This window comes from Ricinus communis, chromosome 10 (genome assembly GCF_019578655.1).
Source record: "Ricinus communis isolate WT05 ecotype wild-type chromosome 10, ASM1957865v1, whole genome shotgun sequence".
Taxonomy (NCBI): Eukaryota; Viridiplantae; Streptophyta; class Magnoliopsida; order Malpighiales; family Euphorbiaceae; genus Ricinus; species Ricinus communis.
In genome coordinates this window covers 7,590,489-7,612,039 of record NC_063265.1, presented here as the reverse complement: position 1 = coordinate 7,612,039, position 21,551 = coordinate 7,590,489, and the positions used below count along the sequence as shown (strand labels likewise).

At 30.7% G+C, this 21,551-nt stretch overlaps 3 protein-coding genes and 1 long non-coding RNA gene across 7 annotated transcripts; 3 read left to right on the top strand and 1 right to left on the bottom strand.

Annotated features, from left to right (window-relative positions):
- Positions 1–36: 36 nt before the first annotated feature.
- Positions 37–1,168, bottom strand: LOC8274941. The gene is made up of 2 exons (XM_002528650.4): positions 810–1,168; positions 37–691 (listed from the first exon to the last, which is right to left on the bottom strand). Exons 1-2 carry the CDS (start codon positions 972–974, stop codon positions 170–172), a joined length of 687 nt encoding a protein of 228 aa, XP_002528696.2. The 5' UTR covers positions 975–1,168; the 3' UTR covers positions 37–169.
- Positions 1,169–2,420: 1,252 nt separating this feature from the next.
- LOC8274940 (transmembrane protein 87B) lies at positions 2,421–6,375 on the top strand. 4 transcript variants are annotated; one of them, XR_007217674.1, is made up of 6 exons: positions 2,421–2,764; positions 3,225–4,158; positions 4,344–4,439; positions 4,588–4,724; positions 4,830–4,913; positions 5,790–5,937. XR_007217674.1 is itself a non-coding variant. In XM_048380177.1 (5 exons), exons 1-5 carry the CDS (start codon positions 2,535–2,537, stop codon positions 5,920–5,922), a joined length of 1,530 nt encoding a protein of 509 aa, XP_048236134.1. In that variant the 5' UTR covers positions 2,424–2,534; the 3' UTR covers positions 5,923–6,375. The 4 variants fall into 4 exon arrangements, 1 of the variants encoding a protein (XP_048236134.1); XR_007217676.1 differs by lacking the exon at positions 5,790–5,937 and adding an exon at positions 5,077–5,334; XR_007217675.1 differs by lacking the exon at positions 5,790–5,937 and adding an exon at positions 5,017–5,334.
- A 1,907-nt stretch (positions 6,376–8,282) lies between these two features.
- On the top strand, positions 8,283–9,401 carry LOC107262012. The gene is made up of 2 exons (XR_001535932.3): positions 8,283–8,683; positions 8,903–9,401. It is a non-coding gene; the product is annotated as an uncharacterized LOC107262012 (long non-coding RNA).
- A 4,653-nt stretch (positions 9,402–14,054) lies between these two features.
- LOC8274939 (vacuolar-sorting receptor 1) lies at positions 14,055–20,489 on the top strand. Its single transcript, XM_002528648.4, has 12 exons — positions 14,055–14,670; positions 15,343–16,035; positions 16,545–16,633; positions 16,756–16,825; positions 16,909–16,992; positions 17,257–17,333; positions 17,423–17,504; positions 18,034–18,116; positions 18,268–18,334; positions 18,757–18,885; positions 19,471–19,577; positions 20,143–20,489. The coding sequence occupies exons 1-12, from the start codon at positions 14,376–14,378 to the stop codon at positions 20,242–20,244; spliced, it is 1,878 nt and encodes a 625-aa protein (XP_002528694.1). The 5' UTR covers positions 14,055–14,375; the 3' UTR covers positions 20,245–20,489.
- The last annotated feature ends 1,062 nt before the right edge of the window (positions 20,490–21,551 follow it).

Below are 21,551 nucleotides of genomic sequence, written 5' to 3'. Positions count from 1 at the left end.
TGTTCGATCTTTTTAATTAAACTGAGAGGCCCAGTATTGAACTGAAGCAACTTTTTTTTTTTTCTTTTCTTTTTTTTAAACTAAAGCAACTTCTTCGTGTGTAATTCATACATGCATACAATATTCAGTCTTTCAGTTTTGCAATGAAGTTAAATAATATGAAATTTGTTCATCTTAGGGCAGTCGCGTTGTTGCTGCTGCTAGTCACAGACTTGCCATGAAAATCAAACTCATACAAACCCCAAACAAGTGCAACAGAGGACAAGCCAACAGGCAGAGGACCAAGCAGCCATAACAACAAAGGAAAAGTGATGCAGAGAACTCTATTCCCTATAAGAGCAAGGAAGAACCCTCTTTCAAATATCGTTTGTGTATATGCTGGCCATGATGAGAACTCGTAAGAAGCAATATTTATCAAGAAATTGGAATCTATCATGAATCCAAGTCCTATAGAACTGCATAAGAAGCTAGCCAGAAGGAAAAATGATGCTGACCCGAATTTCAGAACAGAAAGTTTCCCTGATTGTGACCCAAAAACTGCACTGCTCAAGAGATGGCCAGCGTTATAAGAGTTGTTAGTTAAAGCTGCCAGTGATAAGTTTACAAGAATTGCTATTGAAGCCGTGAATATTGTTGTCATCTGAGCGTTTCTCAAGCTCTGTACTGCTAACATGCTTTTCTTATCATCACCCTGCATTTTGATAAAGAATTAAAATTAATCAATCATCTTTGTAGAGATTGACTGATTGATTGATTGCACATGCTAATTGAAAGAAAAGATTTTAGGCATTGGGTTTGTAGTTTTATACCTCTTTCACTTCAAGAAACCAACTTTTCCTCCGTAATGAATCAATCCCGATGGTGGTTTGAGACGGTTTGTTCTTGAAACACTGCCATAGATAAACATGGTAACCCACCATGATGAAGAGACTCAAAGGGACTAAAACAGTATCAAGATAAATAATCAAACCCATATTTTCAATCCAGGCAAACTGGAAGCTTGGTTTTCAGGAGGTAGAATCGACTCTACTTATGGCAAGGGGGGGTTCGTAAAGACCTCTAACAGAGATGATTTTTTTCTTTCTTTAATACAAGGCATGCAGAGAAGAAAGTGGAGGTTTAGGTTATGATGTAAGACGCAACCTTTTATCCTTGTGTGATTGGATGAGTGCATTTGTGGAATGTTATGTGATGGACAACAATTAATGGGGTTCGAGTAACATGCCTTAGAGGTGAAAGAGGTTGTTTTCGGTGGCATTTCCACCAACCTCTAGCCCTAGCAACGTCAAGGCTGCCCCACACGTTCCACCAACAACTAGCTTTGCATCAACTTTTCTAAAATCATTAATTATAGGAAATATTATTAAATATTTGATAATTTATTATTAGATCCCGCAATTATCCAATTTTTTTTTTCTTGTAATTTAATTACATTCATACGTTATATGTTTTCTCTTCTATATGATAAAATGGTCAAATAGTAGCCGAATTTGCATGATTAAAATAAACTAGAATTGATATTAAGATACCTGGCAGAGCTTAGTTACTGCTTTTCCAGAATATGAACCGACAGTTACATTATTGGCAGTGTTAAAGTGTCTTTCTGTTTGATGGGAAAATCGTTTAGATAATGATAACAAATTCTGTTGGATCTGAGGTAGAATCCACAGTGGGAATTACTTGCACGAAAATAGTGGAGCCACCTCTAATTGTGTTTAGTTCAGTGGGAGCCCATGCAATGAAATGGCGAAATAATATTTATTTTTGAGAAGTAAATCAAGGTGCCCACTTTTCGGGAAAATGTCCTCAAAAAACTGCCTCTTCGAATTTGAAGCCATCTTCCCCTAGACTACCACCCTAAAAATGCCCATTAGATGAATTGTTTTGTTGTTTTTATGATAAGTAAAGAAAAGTAACTGTTTTTATTTTATAGTTTTCGGTCTATTAAAATTTTTAATGAATAAAAAAAGATTAAATTTAGAATTTCTTATTTTCGTATACTTTTCTTAAATATAGCAAGAGAATCAAGACCAAAATTTATATGTGTTATTCAATTTCTATATATAAAGAAGTACTATTGAAATATAATCTGTTTTACTTAATTCAGCAAACCACTTTATTTACTATAAATAAACATCTCAGATCTCATAAATATATCCCAAAATAGAAAACTTCAAGCACCATGCGCTTATCTACTAGTTTTTTTTCTTCTTCTTTTTTCCATTAGGGTAACTGGGGAGTCCTTGTTTTCCATGTTATCATAATAATCCCTTTGGAATCGTCACTGACTTTCAACTAACCCAGCTCATAATGTGAAGACACATAATTAACTAGGCCCAATTATAAGCCCTCGCATAAAAGCCCACTGGGCCTGGGAGTTGATAGCTGGTCAACTAATTTGTAAGATCAAAAAAAATTAAAGAAAAAATTGTGTTGCAGTCTTTACCAATAAGCATTAAGCAGGGCATTGACAGACAGAGTGGTCATAGAAGAAACTGGAGACTGGAGTCAGAATCCAGAAAGAAAAAAAACAGATGAGCAAACTGAAACAGAGAGAAATGATTAGGTATTTAGTGGGCATATTTTTAATTTATACAATCAAAACAGTAACTGCCTCGATTCACGTGTACCAAAACGAAGCGTTTATACCTCGCTCAAATGCCTTCTTCTTTCATGGAGGCAGTGAAGGTCTCTACGCTTCTAGAATCCACGATTCCTCTTCTTCTTCCTCTGATAAACCACTTCATGGGAAATCCTTTATCAGGTTTTATCTTCTTCCTTTCTATTTTCGGTACTCTTTTCTTTCGTTCTTTTTTTCCTTTCAAGTCTATTTCTGTATTTTTCTTAAACAAAATGTATTGTTTTTCTTTTGTTGGCGGTAATTTAATGCTTAAAGTTCTGATCATGTGGATTATTATATTTTTGGTGATATTTAATGATGAATTAAGTGTGTGTGATTCCTGTTTTAGTTACATTATCATACGCTTATCAATTGAATTAAGTATGTTTCCTTGCGATATTAGGTTTTACAATTTTTCATGTCTAAAAAAGTGCATGAATTATTAATTTTTTTTTTCGGGTTATAAAATATATCGAATTTTAACAGAAGAATCATTCGAAACAGGCGATATTAGTGTGGTCAGGTAATACTGCTGTGAAATTTAGGGATTTTATGTTTGATCTCTTGTATTTAAAATGTAGAAATTGTCATTTCTGTATTGCAGGTTCGAAGATGTTACTTTTGTGAGAACGAAGGAGGCTGCCAGTAAGCCAAATGAAATGCAACAGAGCACTGGATTAGTGGAAGCTATCATACTTGAGGTGAAAGATAGGGACAGGATTGGAGGGGCATTCCTAAAAACTAACGCGATATGCTGTGACCCTACACTTGCTCAGGCTGGGTCCTGTACGCTAGGGGAAGTTATTATCCAAAAGGACAAAGATAACCCAGAATGGCCAAAACGCATTCAGACATCCTTTGCAGGGAAGAATGAAGAAGCTAAAATGGAGCCTGAAACTGTGGAAATAAATAGTACTGGAATGTACTACCTTTACTTCATGTTCTGTAATCCAGAACTTAAGGGTACATTGATTAAGGGAAGGACTGTGTGGAAGAATCCTTATGGTTATTTACCTGGAAAGATGACTCCTTTGATGTCATTTTATGGCATCATGTCTTTGGCTTATCTTGTACTAGGATTAATCTGGTTCTTAAGGTTTGTTCAGTTCTGGAAGGATGTCATACATCTGCACTACCACATCACAGCAGTTATTGCACTTGGAATGTGTGAGATGGCTGTTTGGTATTTTGAATATGCTAATTTTAATTCCACCGGAACAAGGCCTATGGGAGTTACATTGTGGGCTGTCACCTTTAGCACTGTAAAGAAGACTTTATCTCGCCTGCTCCTTTTGGTTGTTTCCATGGGCTTTGGTGTAGTAAAGCCAACGCTTGGTGGCATAACATCAAAAGTACTTCTTCTTGGTCTGGTATATTTTATTGCATCAGAGGCACTTGAGCTCGTTGAGCATTTAGGGAATATCAATGACTTGTCCAAGAAAACAGAGTTATTTTTGGTGCTTCCTGTTGCTTTCCTAGATTCTTGCTTCATTGTTTGGATTTTCTCATCACTGTCAAAAACATTAGAGAAGCTTCAGGTAATTATCTTTGAATCTCATCTAGTTGTTTACCAAATGTTCGTATAGATTTATGTGACTAAGTTTGCAAATCTGATATATAGATGGTGGCGATTTTCTTCTATTGCTGTTTTCAATATCATCTTACACTTTGAAATTGTATTCCCTTTTCCCTTCCTTTTTCCCTTTGTTATTTTTGGGCGCAGATGAGAAGGAACATGGCTAAACTGGATCTGTACCGAAAGTTTACCAATTCTCTTGCAGTTACTGTTCTCCTCTCCATTGCTTGGATTGGCTTTGAGGTAATACCTTTCTCTTATTCGGTGTACCAACTATGTTTTTAGATTTAATTGTTTCTCGACATGCAATGAAAGAAGAAATTGAGTGGTATGGCTTTAATTATTATCTATTCGTAGAACACTCATCCTGCTTGGTTTTATTTTTGCTTAGCTATACTTCAATGCAACTGACCCGCTAAGTGAGCTATGGCAAGCTGCTTGGATCATTCCTGCTTTCTGGACTCTGCTTGCATACTGTCTCTTGGCAGTGATATGTGCTCTGTGGGCTCCTTCAAGTAACCCTACTAGGTACTTACTTTGACGTCACTGTCTCTTTTATCTATTGACACTTCTAGTTTGATTCCTTGCAGTTCATCAGGATGTTTTATTTCTGCCATTACAATTGAAATGTAGGGATTATGTTTGTTATGGGAAGCAATAATTGAGCTCCAGAACACCTACTTTGTTCATGACTTTCTTTTTTCAGTAAACAGTAAGGTATTTGTTTAGTTATTGCATTTGAAACATGAATCAACTCCTATTACTGGAGAATATAGAGAAACTTATAGACTCAACTGATGCATCAATGATCATATCTCAGATTCTAGCTAATAGATCTCTAGCTCAAAACTAATTGGGTGGTTTTACCGTGTTTGATGAGATGGGAGATACCTAGCCTTCATTGCGTTCTCAAGAGTCGGTGGACTTCCTGGTGGTCCAAGGAAAAAACCAATGGCAATTTACTTGTATATGGAGGCCCAAAATATTGTTGCTTAAGCACTTATATCCAATGTCAAATTAGGTTATTCTTTCTCGAAATGAAACTGCAGTGGCAAGTTGAAGTTATCGATGCTACAGTCATCTTTTTATTTTTGTATCCACTCTAATATATTTTCATATTTCTTTGGAGTTAGCCTTACGGTACTGCCTTTTCCTTTTCTTGCTTTATTACAGCCATCAATTCAGTGTTGTCATAATAAATGAGCAGAACTTCTGCATTTAATCGAAGTCAAAGGCATGTAGCTACATTTAGCTTTGAAACTATGATTTGATTGTCAATGTTCTTAATTGTATTATCATCTAAGTTTAGGTGGTAGCTTTTGGGTTAGCAGCTCATGAAGACCATGGTGGATTTTATGCTTTTTTATTGAAATATAATAAACTATCAATCTTCCTGAAATATAAATTTACAGCAGTAGAAATCTTCTAGAATCATTTTCTAAATTTCTGCTGCACTTTCCAATCAATTTGAGAGTAGATAATTTGCATGAAATGTATCATTTGTGGCCCTTGTTCTTCCAATGGCGGACCCGAAAAGAAGAAAACAACTGCCATGGTGATGTGCAGCTGCTAATCTTTGTGTTGCACATGCAGGTATGCATATTCAGAAGAGATGGGAGAAGACATCGATGAGGAAGGTATCTCATTGACAAGCAGTGTGGATATTGCGACCAAGCTAGAAAGGAAGGGGCTTGGGGAAGATCTTGAAGAGGATAAGCGAGAATAAATGAATTTTACCCAGCACCAATAGTGAATTCCTCTTGGGAGCTGCAGTTGCATATTCATGAGTTTCTCTTTAAATTGTGATATGCAATGTGTTGTATGTACAAAAGCCTTGTGAAGAGTTGGCTAGATAACAGCTAACTGATTAGGTAACGAAACAAAGAGAAGTTTACTTGGATACCTATGTTATATCATGCCCTGAATTTATCAATCATTCGTGGAGTCCATGTATTGTGCTTGCATTATTATGTCAGCAAGCATTCTTTTATACTGATCCCTAACTTCCTGTGGGGGCAGAATCACCCTAACCCATTTTCCATGTGCGGTTTGAGGATGACAGATTATGGCAAGACTAGTAGCAAGTGCTTATAAACAAGAGAGTTCAGTGGGCAATAGGTGATGATGTTGTAAATTCTGATTTCCCCATTTGGAAAGTCTTTTTCTCAATTTGACTTCAGCCATTGGTATTTGGTTATCCTTGACAAGCGCATCTCTTTGATTGTTTTAATGGATTCACTAACTTGAGATGTTTGCATAGGACATTTCTCAGAAACATCTTTGACAGCTTTCATTGTTATTTCAATATTTGTTTGTGAGTTGTAAACAAACATCTTTGATCTAATATCAAGGATGTACGTATGGTGAAGGATATATTGTTTATTTAAGTTGATAGAACCAAACAAAAAAATATATAATTAGCAGGAGGGAAAGAAAACCCTTTTCTTAGGTCTTTTCATTTGGATCAAATTTCTGAAGCATGATGTTTTGAGATTCTTCTGGTAAGGCTCATTCCCTTGCTAATTAAAGTCTCATGTAATGAAGTGAAAAGGGAGGAGAAATGTGTTGATCTTATTTAGGGAAATAAGGAGAGAGAGGGAAAAGAAAAGGAAGTAAATCTAATAATAATCATATAACTACACTATATTATCTTTTTTTTTATATATTAGTATATTTAAATTGATAGGAGTAACATAAACATTTCTATCTAATTTTTTCTTTAAAAAAAGTAGAGATTAAAATATATTCATAAGTTTAATTTTGTAGTAATTCCTTCATAGAAGCAGGGCAGATGCAACTTAGGGGTTTTATTGGTTATGCTGTGACAATATTCTTCTTTGTTAAGTCAACATTTTCCGGCCTTATATCAGACAAAATAAGACCAACTCAAAAACATTGTTAGACAAAATAAGACATAAAAGGAGATACATTCTTGCAATAATGTGAAATCCACGAACTTCATATTTTCCTTCTTTCTTAAGTTACCATTTTTATTCTTAGTTCGGCAAAACGTAGCTAATTTGTATTTGACTCATTTATTATTAATTCGAGTTTGTACTCAATTTATATTTACTCATAACTCGCGTATTTAATAAATATAAATTGTAATATTTCGACTCATTAACTTAATAAGTAACATTTTATTTAATTTAGACTCGGCTGATTTGTTAAATGAATTCATATAAGTTTTTATAAAATCGAGATTCAAATAATTTATTAGTGTCTTATTCGTTTGTAACCCTACCAATCCGACTAATATCTATCATGTGAAAGAAAATTAACCTTTTTTCAGTTACTGTTAGGAAAAAAAATACATCACATTTTGTTAAAAGAACATGGTTTCATACATAGTTTCACTTTCAAACCTTATAGATTTAACATTCAACAAAATGTAATTGTTTTCTAATATATACTTTTTAATTTATGTTGTTGATATCTTCTATCTTTGAGCATATATTCTTCCAATTTTTGTAATATTAATAAAAATATAAAAATTCATAAAAGATTAAAATAGAAATTAAGAAGTAAAAAAGAGAGAGAAGAAAATGGAAAAATATAAAAAGGCTCTTGTGATTTGGCATTTTTATATTTAAAAGATTATAATTATTTTCATAAGAGGTACTATGTGATTTAATTTTTTTTAATTTATTTTACTATTTTACAAATTAGTATATTTAAATTCCTATAATCTAAACAAAATCATTTATTAAGTGATATAACATACTGCCAACTATATTGAATTCTTGATAAATAAAATTAATTATATTTTTATTAAAGATAAAATGAAATAACTCCGAAACTAAAATTGTAATATTTTTAAAAAATTATTATAGTTAATTTAATATTAAATCACTTATAAAAATAATTTTATTATAAAATAGTAATAATATGTTGTAGGATATTAAAAATGCAAGAACAATAAAATATAAAGTATTTATTTGTCAAAAAGAAAACCTAAATCCTCCAAGTATAAGAGCATTTAACGAAAAAATATGTTTTTGTAATTTTTCTAACAAAAATTAAGAAGTAGAATAAATTAAAAAGATAATGGAGAAGTCTGTTAAAAATTAAATCGATAAAATTTAGAAATATTTTGTTTGGTCAACAGCAATATATTCACACGATGAAGGAAGCCAGACGCGGACAAGCCAATTGGCTGAGTTGGAAGGCCGTCATCACGCCTACTTGGTAAAACTCATGGATAATGTCATATAAAAGGCAAGGATTGGTTTGGTTAGGTATGTATTCCTGTTCTACACAAAACAGTAAACTGAAAACTCCTCTCGCTCGCTGGTTTCCAGTTTAATTTTTAAGGCTGTATTGAATTCTTTTCAAGACAAATCAATTCTCCTTTGGCAAACGCAAGTTTTGCTTTTTTCGGTATTCAATTCTCGATATTGCCCCATTTTTGCTTCTCTTGCGTTCTTCTAGCTGCAGATCTTTTTCTCCCCGGACAGAAAGAGGAGTTTTAGCTGCAATTCTTACAGGTTTAATGTTCACTTTTTTTATAGATTTTGATTATTGTTTCTTTATCTATTTCATTTTCCTATAGAACATGTTATTGTACTTATTTTTCCACGAAAATTTTTATTTTGGCGATTGATTAGTTATCATGTTGTTTACGCTTGTAAATCTTTAACGAAGAAAAAGGGCATCCATAGAATGGAATTTTGATTATTGGGTATTTCTTAATTTTGTTTAAACAGATTAAAAAGAAGATCATGGGTCACCACCACCATCACCATCATGGAGACAGCCCATATGATGATCCATTTTTGGCATGTTGTTGCTGCCCTTGCTTGCTTGTATCTTCTATTTTCAGGGGAATTGGCGGTTGCATATTCGCGGTTTGTTACCCTTTCTTGCGGTGTTTTGGATTGGACGAGATCGGTCACCGTCACCACCACCACCACCACCACCACCACCATTGCTGATAATCCCAGCTTGAAAATTATGTGAACTTGAATGTCCTGGTGGATCTATTTAATCTGCTCCTTTTCTTCCTTTTTCTCTTCTGGTTTTCATTTTTCCCCAAATTCTATGTGGTAGAAAATTTCAAACGCGAGACAGTTCTGGTGATTTTCTGTGACTTCTGTTAAATACTGCAGTGTCATTGTTTTGGTGAATCATTATGATGTTGTATTTTAGTGAAAGACATTGATGGGATTCAATTAATAATGTAGCATCATAGCTCATTATCCTTCTCGTCTTCTTTGCATTTATTTAGACGTGGAAAAGTAGATAAAACATTGTTTGTTTTCTTGGTAGTTAAAAGTTGTTTAAAATGGTTTGTTTTGAAATTGAGTAAATGGATTAAAATTATCACATGATATTTAAATGCTTCCACAATTTATAATGTTTTCTTTCTAATCCCTAATTTTCTGCGTGATGTTATTTCTTTGGGAAACGTACAAGAAATTGCTTTGTAATTTCACTCATTTGACAACAATAGTCTTGCGGTACAAAGAACTCTCCTCTTAAACCACTCTCCTAAATGCCAAAATACGCAATTTTTAGTTCGCTTCCATGTGTAGCATAAAACTCATTTAAAGAATTGGATTATATTTTATTTTCTCCATCCCAAAAGAACATAATTATTTTTTAGTTCATTAAATTATAATTATTTGTTATTATTAATTTAATAAGCAATTAATAGAAATATAGTACTTTCAGTAATTAACATAAATATCATTATATATAATTAATTTTTATATCTGACTAAATGTATAGCTTTTAGAAAAGAACTAACAAAAATATTTCTAAAAAAGTAATAACAAAGATTAATAATATTAATTTCCAATTCCATGTATAAATTGAAAAGGGTAATTGTAATATAACAAGGTAGATAACAAATAAACAGCCTGCATCAATTTTTTTATTAATCCCATTATAACTGAGCCACTGTTAAATTTTACATATGGATTTATTAGTCGAGAGCTCTTTGGCTTGTAATTCCTTTTATATTGAGTTCAGTGATACCTCTGTTAATTAATCATCTTTAATGTTTAATGAACATTTTTAAACTGACTACATTTCACAAACATAATTTAATATCTATACTGTCTACATAATTAATACAAAATATTAGAAATATGTAATTTCTATTGCAAAATATATGCCATAATTAATCATTTCTCATTTCTTATTTAATCTTTAGTTGAATATGTGTACTATATTTGTATTTAATTTTCTATTAGATATTTATATCAAATTCATTGACAGAAAAATAGACAATAAATATATAAGCTAAATTAATATGGTAAAATTTCATATTATTAGTATCTAGAATTATGTAATAAAATTATATATATATAATGTCCTTTAGCAGATGTTAGATAAATTAATAGTATGTGTTAATTATCACATTCTTTGTGCAAGGTAACATATTAATTTCAAAAATAATTATAGTACTAGATTATTGCCCGCCTTATGGACAGTTTAATTTAATGTCAATTAAAATTATAAAAATTACTAAAATTAATATTAAATAATATCATACTATAAAGATTTAATAAAAATATATAAAATATTAATTGACTATATAACTAACTAATTTAACTATATATATATATATATATATATATATATATAGTCTTTTATTGGATATATAAACATGTTATCTCTTTCTAAATTTCTTAAGTACTTATTGATTTTAATGACGATAAATTCATTAACAAAAAAATATATTCTCTCTTTTTACAGGATTTAATAATTTTTTATACTTTGAACCCTTTAATTTTCTTTTACTATGCTCATAACTATCTATATAAAAATAAATAAATATGAGTATCTCATAAAATTAAATAAATTAAATATTTTAATAATATAAACCAAATCAAATTAAATTATTATGTTATAACTTGATTTGATATTAGATTATTTTATTTATTTTCTAATTTAGTATTTTATATATTCTAAGTATATAATTCAATAATATTTTCTTACTCTATATATATAAAAATAAAAATATTTTTATTATTTTTTAATTTACTAAATTATGGAAGATTTAACCTAAAAACTAATTTTTAATTAATTGAATTCTTTATTTGAAATTGAACCATATTAAAATAATTTTATTGAAATATATTTAAGATAGAATGCAATAAGAGATAAAATGTGTAAATAAATATAAATATTATAATTAAAAAATAATTTTTTAATTGATGAGATAATTATTCAACTATGGGAATAGAAAATTTTAAAAAATTTAATCAAAAACTTAAATTATAGAGAAGAATTTGGAGAAAAAAAAGACTATTAGATACTTAAAATTTATAATTAGGATATTGTATATTATAATATAATATTTGAAGATAAATTACTTAAAATAAAAGTTATAATAAGAATCCAAAAAGGGTACAAGAACGTGAAATAATTAAATATTCTAATTAAAGTATTGGAAGTTGTAACATAATTTTTTTTAAATAATAATAAAATATGTTAAAATATATTAATTTTCTAATTTTTTTTAAAAAAATAGTTTAGAGATCATATAACATGCCATGTCGGATAGAAAAAGCTAATTTAGATTTTTTTAAATAGCTACATGGAAAATATTTTTTTATTAATATAAAAATTAATTCAATTAACAAAGTTCTTTTACTTGAAACTATAAGTCTGTCAAAATAATCTCAATAAAAAATATGTAAAATAAAATAAAAAGAGAGACGAATGGTATAAATAAATACAAATGTTATGAATAATATTCTTTTTAATTAATAAGAGAATTATTACATTATAAAAATTTTAAAAAGAACAAATTGAATCTAAAATTGAAAGTATAAAATCTAATTTGAAAAAAATGATTATAAGATAATTAAAATTTATAATCTATATATATGTATATGAAAGCAATGTTTTAATATTGTTTTCTCTCTCCTGCATGATACATTATATGAATCCTATGCTATTTTTTTTTTTAATTCTTAGAGAATTGATCATTTTAATATTTCTTACTATTTTATATAAAATATGATATTATAGTTTAACACTTTAATTATGATATATAATTATTTCATTTTTTATACTTTTTTTAAATCTTTTTTTATAACTTTCACAATTTTAACATAAAACTTTTATGTTGTAAAATACTTAAAAAGAAAAACTAAAATAGAAGTTATGAAACAGAATTCAAAAGGTGGAAGGAAGTGAAATAATTATATATCATAATTAATATGTTAAAATTGTAATATATTTTATATAAAATAGTAAAATATATTAAAATAATTTATTTTTTAAGAATTAAAAAATAGCTTATGATTCATATAATATGTTATTTAGAAGAAAAAATAATATTAAAACATTACTGTCATATATATATATATATATTGACATGTTATAAAGTAAATTAGTTAATTTATTATTGTAAATAAATATTTATTTTAATAGTTATTTTATTTAAATAAAATCAAAAATTAAATTTAAAAAACTATTATGTGGTTTGGCGCTTTTATATTTATAAAATAAATGTATTTTTTACAACAAAAAATAACATGTGTTTTATATTTTTAAAATTTTTAGATATATTTGATATTTTTTAATTTTTAATTATAAAAATTAAAAAATATATAAATTGTTAATAAAATAAATAAGTTCATGTAAACTAACATTCGATTGTGTATTTTATAATTATATAACTTATTAATATATATTCTTAATTATAATAAAATCTAAAAATTTATTTTTTGAAATAAAATTTAATTTTATTTATAAAATTGTAATTTAGTTATAGTTCATATTAAATAAATATAAAATTATATAAAATATAATAAAAATATAAATGTATATTTAAAGAAATATTAAGAAATAAAATATATAGTACTTATCTATACAAAAAATTATTTTTGTTCTTTAAATAAAAATATAATACCATAAAATAATTCTTCAAACTTTTGTTCTAAAATTAAATATACATTTATTTTATTAGCAATTAGACTTTGATTTTACCTTTTTATTTTTAGAGCGAACGGTTTAAATAGTAGTTGGCGTTAGAAAGGTAGGCTCTTACTTCTTTCATATAATAAATTAATATCTTAAAAACTATTTCTGTTAGATTTATTTTCGAAAAAATGTTAATTTAGATACCTTTTACTTTAAAAAATGGTATGGCAAGGTCACATTTTCACGATATCAGGGGCCAATACATCTTTGGGTTCATGTTCCAACCCAGTGCCAAAATTCAGAGGGTTGAATGATCACTAACATGATAGAAAAGGAGAAAAAGGTAATTGAGAAAATTTTATATAAAATTAATCCTTCTATATATTAAATACATATACATATATAAGTAATAATTCTTTTATAAATTTATTTGACATTACTGTTTATTTTAATAATAACTGTATATTTTTAAATAATATTACAGCGGCACGAGCTTTAATTAAGAAAACGTTAAAATAGTAAAGCAATTTTGGTACAACAGCAGGGACCATTTCTTACGTTTTCTGTATTTCTTTTTTAAGTTTTGGAATTTCTGCCGAAATGAACACGTAAACAGTAAACTTACTGAACTCCCGAAAAACACCAAACAAAGGGCATTCACAATAATCAACACGTGTATCTCATGCAAAGACATCAACGTCGTGGGTCCCAATTATTTTCTGATGCAATCTCAGCCGTTAAAAATAAAGATATAAATTACATGATCTTGGATTAAAATGTTAATCAATAATTTACTACTTTAATTAATGGCGGTTTAAATCTATCTAATCTTCTCTACTGCTTCCTTCAAAGAGACGGGTCCTTATCTACTTTACCATTTCAAAGTCTCTCTATAAACCCACAAAAGAAGCCAATCCTTGTGGAATTTTCTTCTTTTTTCTTTTTCTTTTAAAATAGAATAAAGTAAAATAAAGATCTAGTTTCTTTTGAAAATAGTAATCGTCTTCATTAATTACATTCTCTGGACTTGCTTGAAATAAAATTAGAAAGAAGCTCCTTTTGAGCTTTTCTGTTAGAATTCCTATCGGGGTTTCTAAGTTTTTCCTAGTTTTATTCAATCAATAATCTTGATTAATGAAATTTGTCTTTTCTAGCTTTGTTTTTACATCAAGTCTTAATCTGTAAGATTCCAGTTCTATTATTTATACCAATTGACTGTCTCGCTATCGTTTTTTTCGAGGCAGACGGCTATTTAGATTGAAACTCTGATCAGAAGAGAGAATTGGATTAGTATTAAAAATGAGGGAAAAGTTAGGGTTCTTAGGATTTGTGTTACTTATGCTGTGTGGGTCTTGTTTGGGTAGGTTTGTAGTTGAGAAAAACAGCTTAAGAGTGACTTCTCCAGATTCAGTGAAGGGTATACATGAATGTGCAATTGGGAATTTTGGTGTTCCTCAATATGGAGGTACTTTGGTTGGGACTGTTGTTTATCCAAAAGCTAATCAGAAAGCTTGCAAAGGATTTGATGAGGTTGATATCTCTTTCAAATCTAAGCCTGGAGGTTTACCCACTTTTCTTCTCGCTGATCGAGGAGGTGATCTTCTTCCTTTATTGTCTTTTAATGCTTTATGCCCAAAAGTTTGAACTTTTGTGTATTTGCATGTCTATTGGTATGTCTGAATTCTTGTGGATACTCATGACTTGTCAGGAATGAATGAAGTTGTAAGTTTTAGTATTTAGCTAATTTCCTACAATTGATTTGGTTTCATATATGCTAATTATTTTATATATGGAATATTTTTATGGGTTAGGTAATTTTTTCTATTTTTATTGTTCTGATATTACTTTCAATTAGCTGATAGAGGATCCTAGCTCTTCTAAGAAAGCTTCTGGAAAACCAAAGTTTCAATATTTTTATGGGTTAGGTAAGAGGCTGTTTAACTATGTATATTTCTAACTTTAAATTAGAGTTGGGTATGGGTATGGGTATTTCTTTTACCCCTTTGGTATGCTATACACATTCATGAAATTTGATGCCACAAGTGTTCTTTTTCTAGTGGAATTTGTAGCTCGACTGGAGTCTGAAATACCTCCAAGTACATGTTTGCTATGCTGTAATTGAAGTTATAATGTGATTTTGATGGCATTATGGTTGTAGTAAATGATTACCAGATGTTAAACCCATTCCACCAGTAGCTGTAAATAGTGATTGAGGCTATGGTGGTTTGATGATGCAACACTAATTATGTTAAAAATCTCTTTGTAGATTGTTACTTCACATTGAAGGCTTGGAATGCACAAAACGGTGGAGCAGCAGCTATTCTGGTTGCAGATGACAAGTTGGAGCCGTTGATTACCATGGACACCCCTGAAGAAGAAAATGCAGATGCTGACTATTTGCAAAAGATCAACATTCCATCGGCCCTTATCACCAAGTCCTTGGGAGACAGTATCAAGAAGGCTCTATCTGGTGGGGAGATGGTGAACATAAATCTTGATTGGACTGAGGCCCTTCCACATCCTGATGAGCGTGTCGAGTATGAGTTCTGGACAAATAGCAATGATGAATGCGGGCCAAAGTGTGACAGCCAGATGGACTTCGTCAAGAACTTCAAAGGTGCAGCTCAGATACTTGAGCAGAAGGGTTACACTCAGTTCACTCCACACTATATAACATGGTATTGCCCAGAAGCATTCATTCTGAGCAAACAATGCAAGTCTCAGTGCATAAACCACGGCAGGTACTGTGCTCCTGATCCTGAGCAGGATTTTAGCAAGGGATATGATGGAAAGGATGTTGTGGTTCAAAATCTACGTCAAGCTTGCTTTTTTAAAGTGGCCAATGAAAGTGGAAAACCATGGCTTTGGTGGGATTATGTGACTGACTTTGCAATCCGTTGTCCAATGAAAGATAAGAAATACACCAAAGAGTGTGCAGATCAAGTTATCCAATCACTTGGTAGGTCATTGGTCAAGCCATTTTTTGATGTTAGTTTATCATTTAGGTAACTTTTTGATGGTAGATGCTTCTGTTTCTTCTCATTTTTGTGGCATTTTCTTTTCTTTTTTCAAACTCTTTGTAATTCTGATGCTGAATGACCTTTGAGGTTCTACCAGGAGTAGAAACGATTAGATTTCTGTAGTTTTAGAGGATTCATGCATGATACTGTATTTGCATTATATTTTTGTTTCTCTTGAATTTCTTTTAGTCATTAATTTCAGCATATTTTCCTTCATGGTAGCTGGCAAGGACTTCCTTGATTTTTATTTGTTAATATATTGATTCTGTTAACATAAGGAAATTTCATTATGCCATCGGGTCGCTATATTTACCAATATCTTGTTGCATTTTGTTCTTGACAAGAAAAGAGTATTCCTTTTTTACTTATTATTGAATTGTTGACTTCTGCTGTAGACTGCAAAAATTAGACTTTTGAAGTACAAACTAATAATATTCTTTCTGTTTAGGTGTTGATATCAGAAAGATAGACAAATGCATAGGTGACACTGAAGCAGATGTGGACAACCCAGTTCTCAAAGCTGAACAAGATGCACAGGTTAGATACTTTAAATCTACGTTTAATTTTCAAAAGTGCATACTTGTTTTCTTTGTGAAGTCTGTTTCCTTGGCTGTTTTTCTGTTCTTATACATTTGGATTTTTTGCAAATCTAAGCTCAGATTGGAAAAGGTTCTCGAGGAGATGTGACTATACTGCCAACTCTCGTCGTAAACAATAGGCAATATCGAGGTTTGAACTGATTTATTTGCTTTCCTCTTAGCTAATTGAATGCACGGACTTGCATTTTGATCCATGATTGTTACTGGCTTCAGGTAAGTTGGATAAGGGGGCGGTTCTCAAGGCCATTTGTGCAGGTTTCCAGGAGACCACTGAGCCAGCCATATGTTTAAGTGAAGGTTATTATTTCTTGGATTGATCTTTCTGATAAAATTTAGATTATGTAATATCCTTGTAAGTGCAGAGAGTCAGCACTTTATTGCCTAACTTGTGTGTCATTTTCACTTTGGTGCAAGGATATTGTTTTGTATCCCTTAATCAGTGATCTCCTTCTATTTGGAATGTATGAGGCAACTAACTAGCATTGTAATTATATGACATTACAGCTGATTTATTTACAGATGGTATTTCTTTTTTGCTTAATTATAAATTGTTCTTTGCAGATGTAGAAACCAACGAGTGCTTGGAGAATAACGGTGGATGCTGGCAGGACAAGGCTGGAAACCTTACTGCATGCAAGGTATATACATATGTCAAACTCTTGTGTGTATTATGCTTGTGTGATTTGTTGATTCTAATTTTATTTGGTTTGGGTATTTTATGCTGTAGGATACTTTCCGAGGTAGAGTATGTGAATGTCCAGTGGTACGAGGTGTGAAGTTTGTTGGTGATGGTTATACTCATTGTGAAGGTAACGTCTCATATACTGTTCAAAATCTGAAGTTTGATGTAGAAACTTGTGTCAATTTGAAGTCACTGCACAATGGGATACCTGGCAATAGCTTTTTGTGGTGGATTGTTAAGATATTAATTCTATCTATCAAGATCTGTCTAGTTTCCAGCATGATCCTAGGACGTTTTTGCCTTTCCAAGGTTTTATGCATAAAACATATCAATTCTACCTTAATAAAATGTCTAGTTGCTTTCATATATTTATTGAAGATGCTTTTCTCAAGCAATGCCAAATGAACCCAGAGAAGCTATGAGCACATGGATTTAAGTGTGGCATTGATGCCTGTGGTTGTGGTAGTTGAGGAGTTTCTAATGCAGATTTAATTGGCATGGGGTTTGGAAAGTATACTTATGCATCTCTTGCGTTGTGCTTTAAACCAAAATAAGGAAAGAGCAAAAGCTCATTGAATACTTCAATTAGCTATATCTTTAATGCTGTGCATGTTTGATTTTCATGCATTTCATGTTTTCCTTGTTTGATTCATCAGCTTCAGGTTCTTTGCGTTGTGAAATTAACAATGGGGGATGTTGGAAGAAAACCCAAGATGGCAGGACTTTTTCTGCTTGTGTTGTAAGTATTTCAAATTTAGTTTGATGGAATTCATTCGCAGTAATGGCCTTTGTTTTATTACCATTCTTCATTGACCATTTGAATTATTTTTTTATTGTTTTTACTAAATTAGTAGGTCCTCTGATTTTCTTTTCCCCTTTTTTTCTCCAAGGAGGATCATTCACAAGGTTGCAAGTGTCCTCCAGGATTCAAGGGTGATGGAGTCAATTCCTGCGAGGGTACTCGTTTCTAACCCTATTTTATTCCGTTTTGTTGTAATCACTATACCTTTTAGTGCAAGGGAATTCCTTCACTGGACCAAATTGTGCACATGGTCTTTCATACAAGCATAGCATAGTAACATGATCTTGGTTTCGGGTCTGGAAAAATGTTTACATGCATATTTTTCCTTTCAAAAAAAATGTGGAATCCACATGTTGTAAAATATTTTACAATATACTGCCTTTTCATGGCGTACTGTAAATACTTTTACAATTTTTAAATTGCTCATTAGTTCTCACCTGTGTGTGAGTAAGACAGACGCATGCTTGTTGCATATCATGTGTATGCTGTTGAATAACATAATTGATGAGGCTGATTGATGGAAACTATCTGCACTGCTGATACGCTTGAGTTGTTATCACTCATGACTGGGTTTCAGATGTCGATGAATGCAAAGAGAAGTCAGCTTGCCAGTGTCCAGAATGCAAATGCAAAAATACATGGGGTGGTTATGATTGTAGCTGTAGCAGTGGTTTATTGTATATTCAAGAACACGACACATGCATAAGTGAGTATTGTTGGTGTAGTATCTTTCTTGCTTGATGAATTATTTGGAGAACTCCTTAACCAAAAGACTCTACTTTTCTTATTATTCCTGGAACTAACAAAGTGCTCTAAATATAATTTCTAATGGAATTTGCAACTCCACTATGGAGCATTCGCTGCAAAATTTAAACTAAAATTATCATTTTACATTTGGTTGCTTTGGATGCCATCACATGTTATTAGGAACCAGGTGCCGCATCTTTCTTGATGATGAATATTGTAATGGTGGAATAGATCATTCTCTAGTAATTGAACAAGTATGTGTATTTTCCTTTGAAACATGTCTCTAGTCGCACAATGCACTTGGTATAATACATAAACTTGTTTCTGAAATATATGCCACCCAACTTAAGATTAATCATTATAACTCATCTTAATATTCTAACTTTGGTTATCTCAAAGTGGGAGCTCCTGTGTTACTGCTTTTTGTTATTACTATATTCTTTTCTTTTTTTTTTAATAAATGCAGTCTTTGAAGTTATGTGACTTCCTTAATGATATATGGTTCTCATGTTTGCCATACTGGACCTTTATTGTAATAATTCAGGTAAGGCTGCTAATACAGAGGTTGGATGGAGCTTTATTTGGATTATTATTCTAGCATTGGCTGCCGCTGGAGTTGCTGGATATGCAACTTACAAGTACAGAATCCGGGTATGTATTGAAGGAACAGTGAATTTTTTATTATCAGGCTTTAATTTAGAGAAAAATCATGATGTGCCAGTTGTCAGGATTTCGATTAACCCATTGAAACAAAGAATAACCCTGCTCGTGCGACATTTTTCTTGTTTTCTTACTTTGGATGGTGTTGGAAAGGATGTTAGAAGACTAGATAAAGATTCTAATTTCTATGTCAATTAGTACAGACTTCATTCATGATGGGGGGGGAAGAGAGAGAGAGAGAGAGAGAGAGATGATGGCTATTAACACCGGATTGATTAACAGGCATATGCTATCATGAAGTATGTATAAAAGAAATTAAGAGCTGTACTTGCTATAATGTTTGTGATCTATGACAAGATCGAGTGAACTGCAGTAGTTTGTTCACTCGAAACTTGCACCTAGTGTTGAATCGCTTTGGAGGGATTTACTTCCCCCGTCCAGACAATCTAACCTATGGGTCATGAGTTAAGTTGTAGGTTGACGGGTATAACCTTAAAAATGTTAGCAATACTGTAAAACTTCATGTATTGGACTTATTTTTAAAAAATTATTGTAGAGGTACATGGATTCAGAGATTCGGGCGATCATGGCACAGTACATGCCACTGGATAATCAAGGAGAGATCCCTGTCCACCATGCTGCCCGGGGCGACATCTGAAGGATGAGATTGGGAGGTTCATATTTTCAGCTGCGCTTTAGCAGCATTTAATTGGGGTCTCTACAAGGGTGCGTATATGGTCTGGCGTCCTTTTTGAGTAGTCTCTCACACTCTTTGTAAAATTTAACTGCTTAGTAAGTTAGATAAGTGGCGCACATAATTCCAGGACCACTGTAAATTTTCCATTGGATACAAGAAACCTTTTTATGCTTCAATATATGGGAATTCTTTTCTTTTCCCTGTAATTCGTTGATAGTTTTGTATTATTATCTTTTACTGTTTTAGTTCATATAAATAATGACGTGTGCTTTAATAAATTTGCATTGATTTTTTGGATACAAAACACCTGGAGGAAAAACAATATTAAATAGAAACAGAAAAAGCTTCAACAAAAAGCCACGGAGGTTATTTTTATCTTGGCTAGCACACGCCGGGAAGCTCATGAATGCTTAGCTAGTCAGTGGGCAACCTATTCGAGTTGCAAAAGTTTCTATGGCAGTCCTTTGATTTCTAGCTCAGAGCTGTGCGTAAGCCATATACTCACAATAATCATGAATGTTTTTAGTCACTTTCAATATTTATTATTTTTTCTTTTTTCTTTTTAATATAATTATTTTTTTAATTGATTGATAAATTATCTTCATTCTTTAATTCTAGAGTTTTACTTTTTTTTTTTTTTATAAATTGATATACATTTATTATATTATTAGCAATTAAATGCACTTTCTATTATTTTTTAATATAAAAATTATATTTATTAATAATTAAATATACTTTCTTTCATAGGATTATAATAATATAAAGTCATTAAATTTTGTATTTATTTTTATTTTGATCATAAGAAAAAAATTTAATTTATTTTATTTTAATATTCAGTTTTATATTTTGTTGCAATTTAGTTACTTGATTAATAAAAAATTAACTTGTTATATTTCTCTTTACACTTTTTTTAACGTGTTAATTTTTTATTTGTGAAGTCAGTAAATTGAAATAAAATTAAAATTTTGTGATTAAAATATAATTAAGTATAAAATTCGGTGACCACTTTTATCAGTATTTTAAATTATAAAATCACTTTTAGTATTAATAAGACAAAAATTTATTAATAGTTGCTAAAAAGTGAATAAAAAAATTGAAATAAGTAAATCAATTGAAATTAAAGAAGTAAATTATAAAATTATTTAATAAATAAATTTAATTTTTAATATAAAACTTAAAAGTTTTAGTTTGACAATAATTAAAAAATACTAAATTATCTCGAAATAAAAAATTATTTTAGGTGAATTAAGACATTAATTTAATAAAAA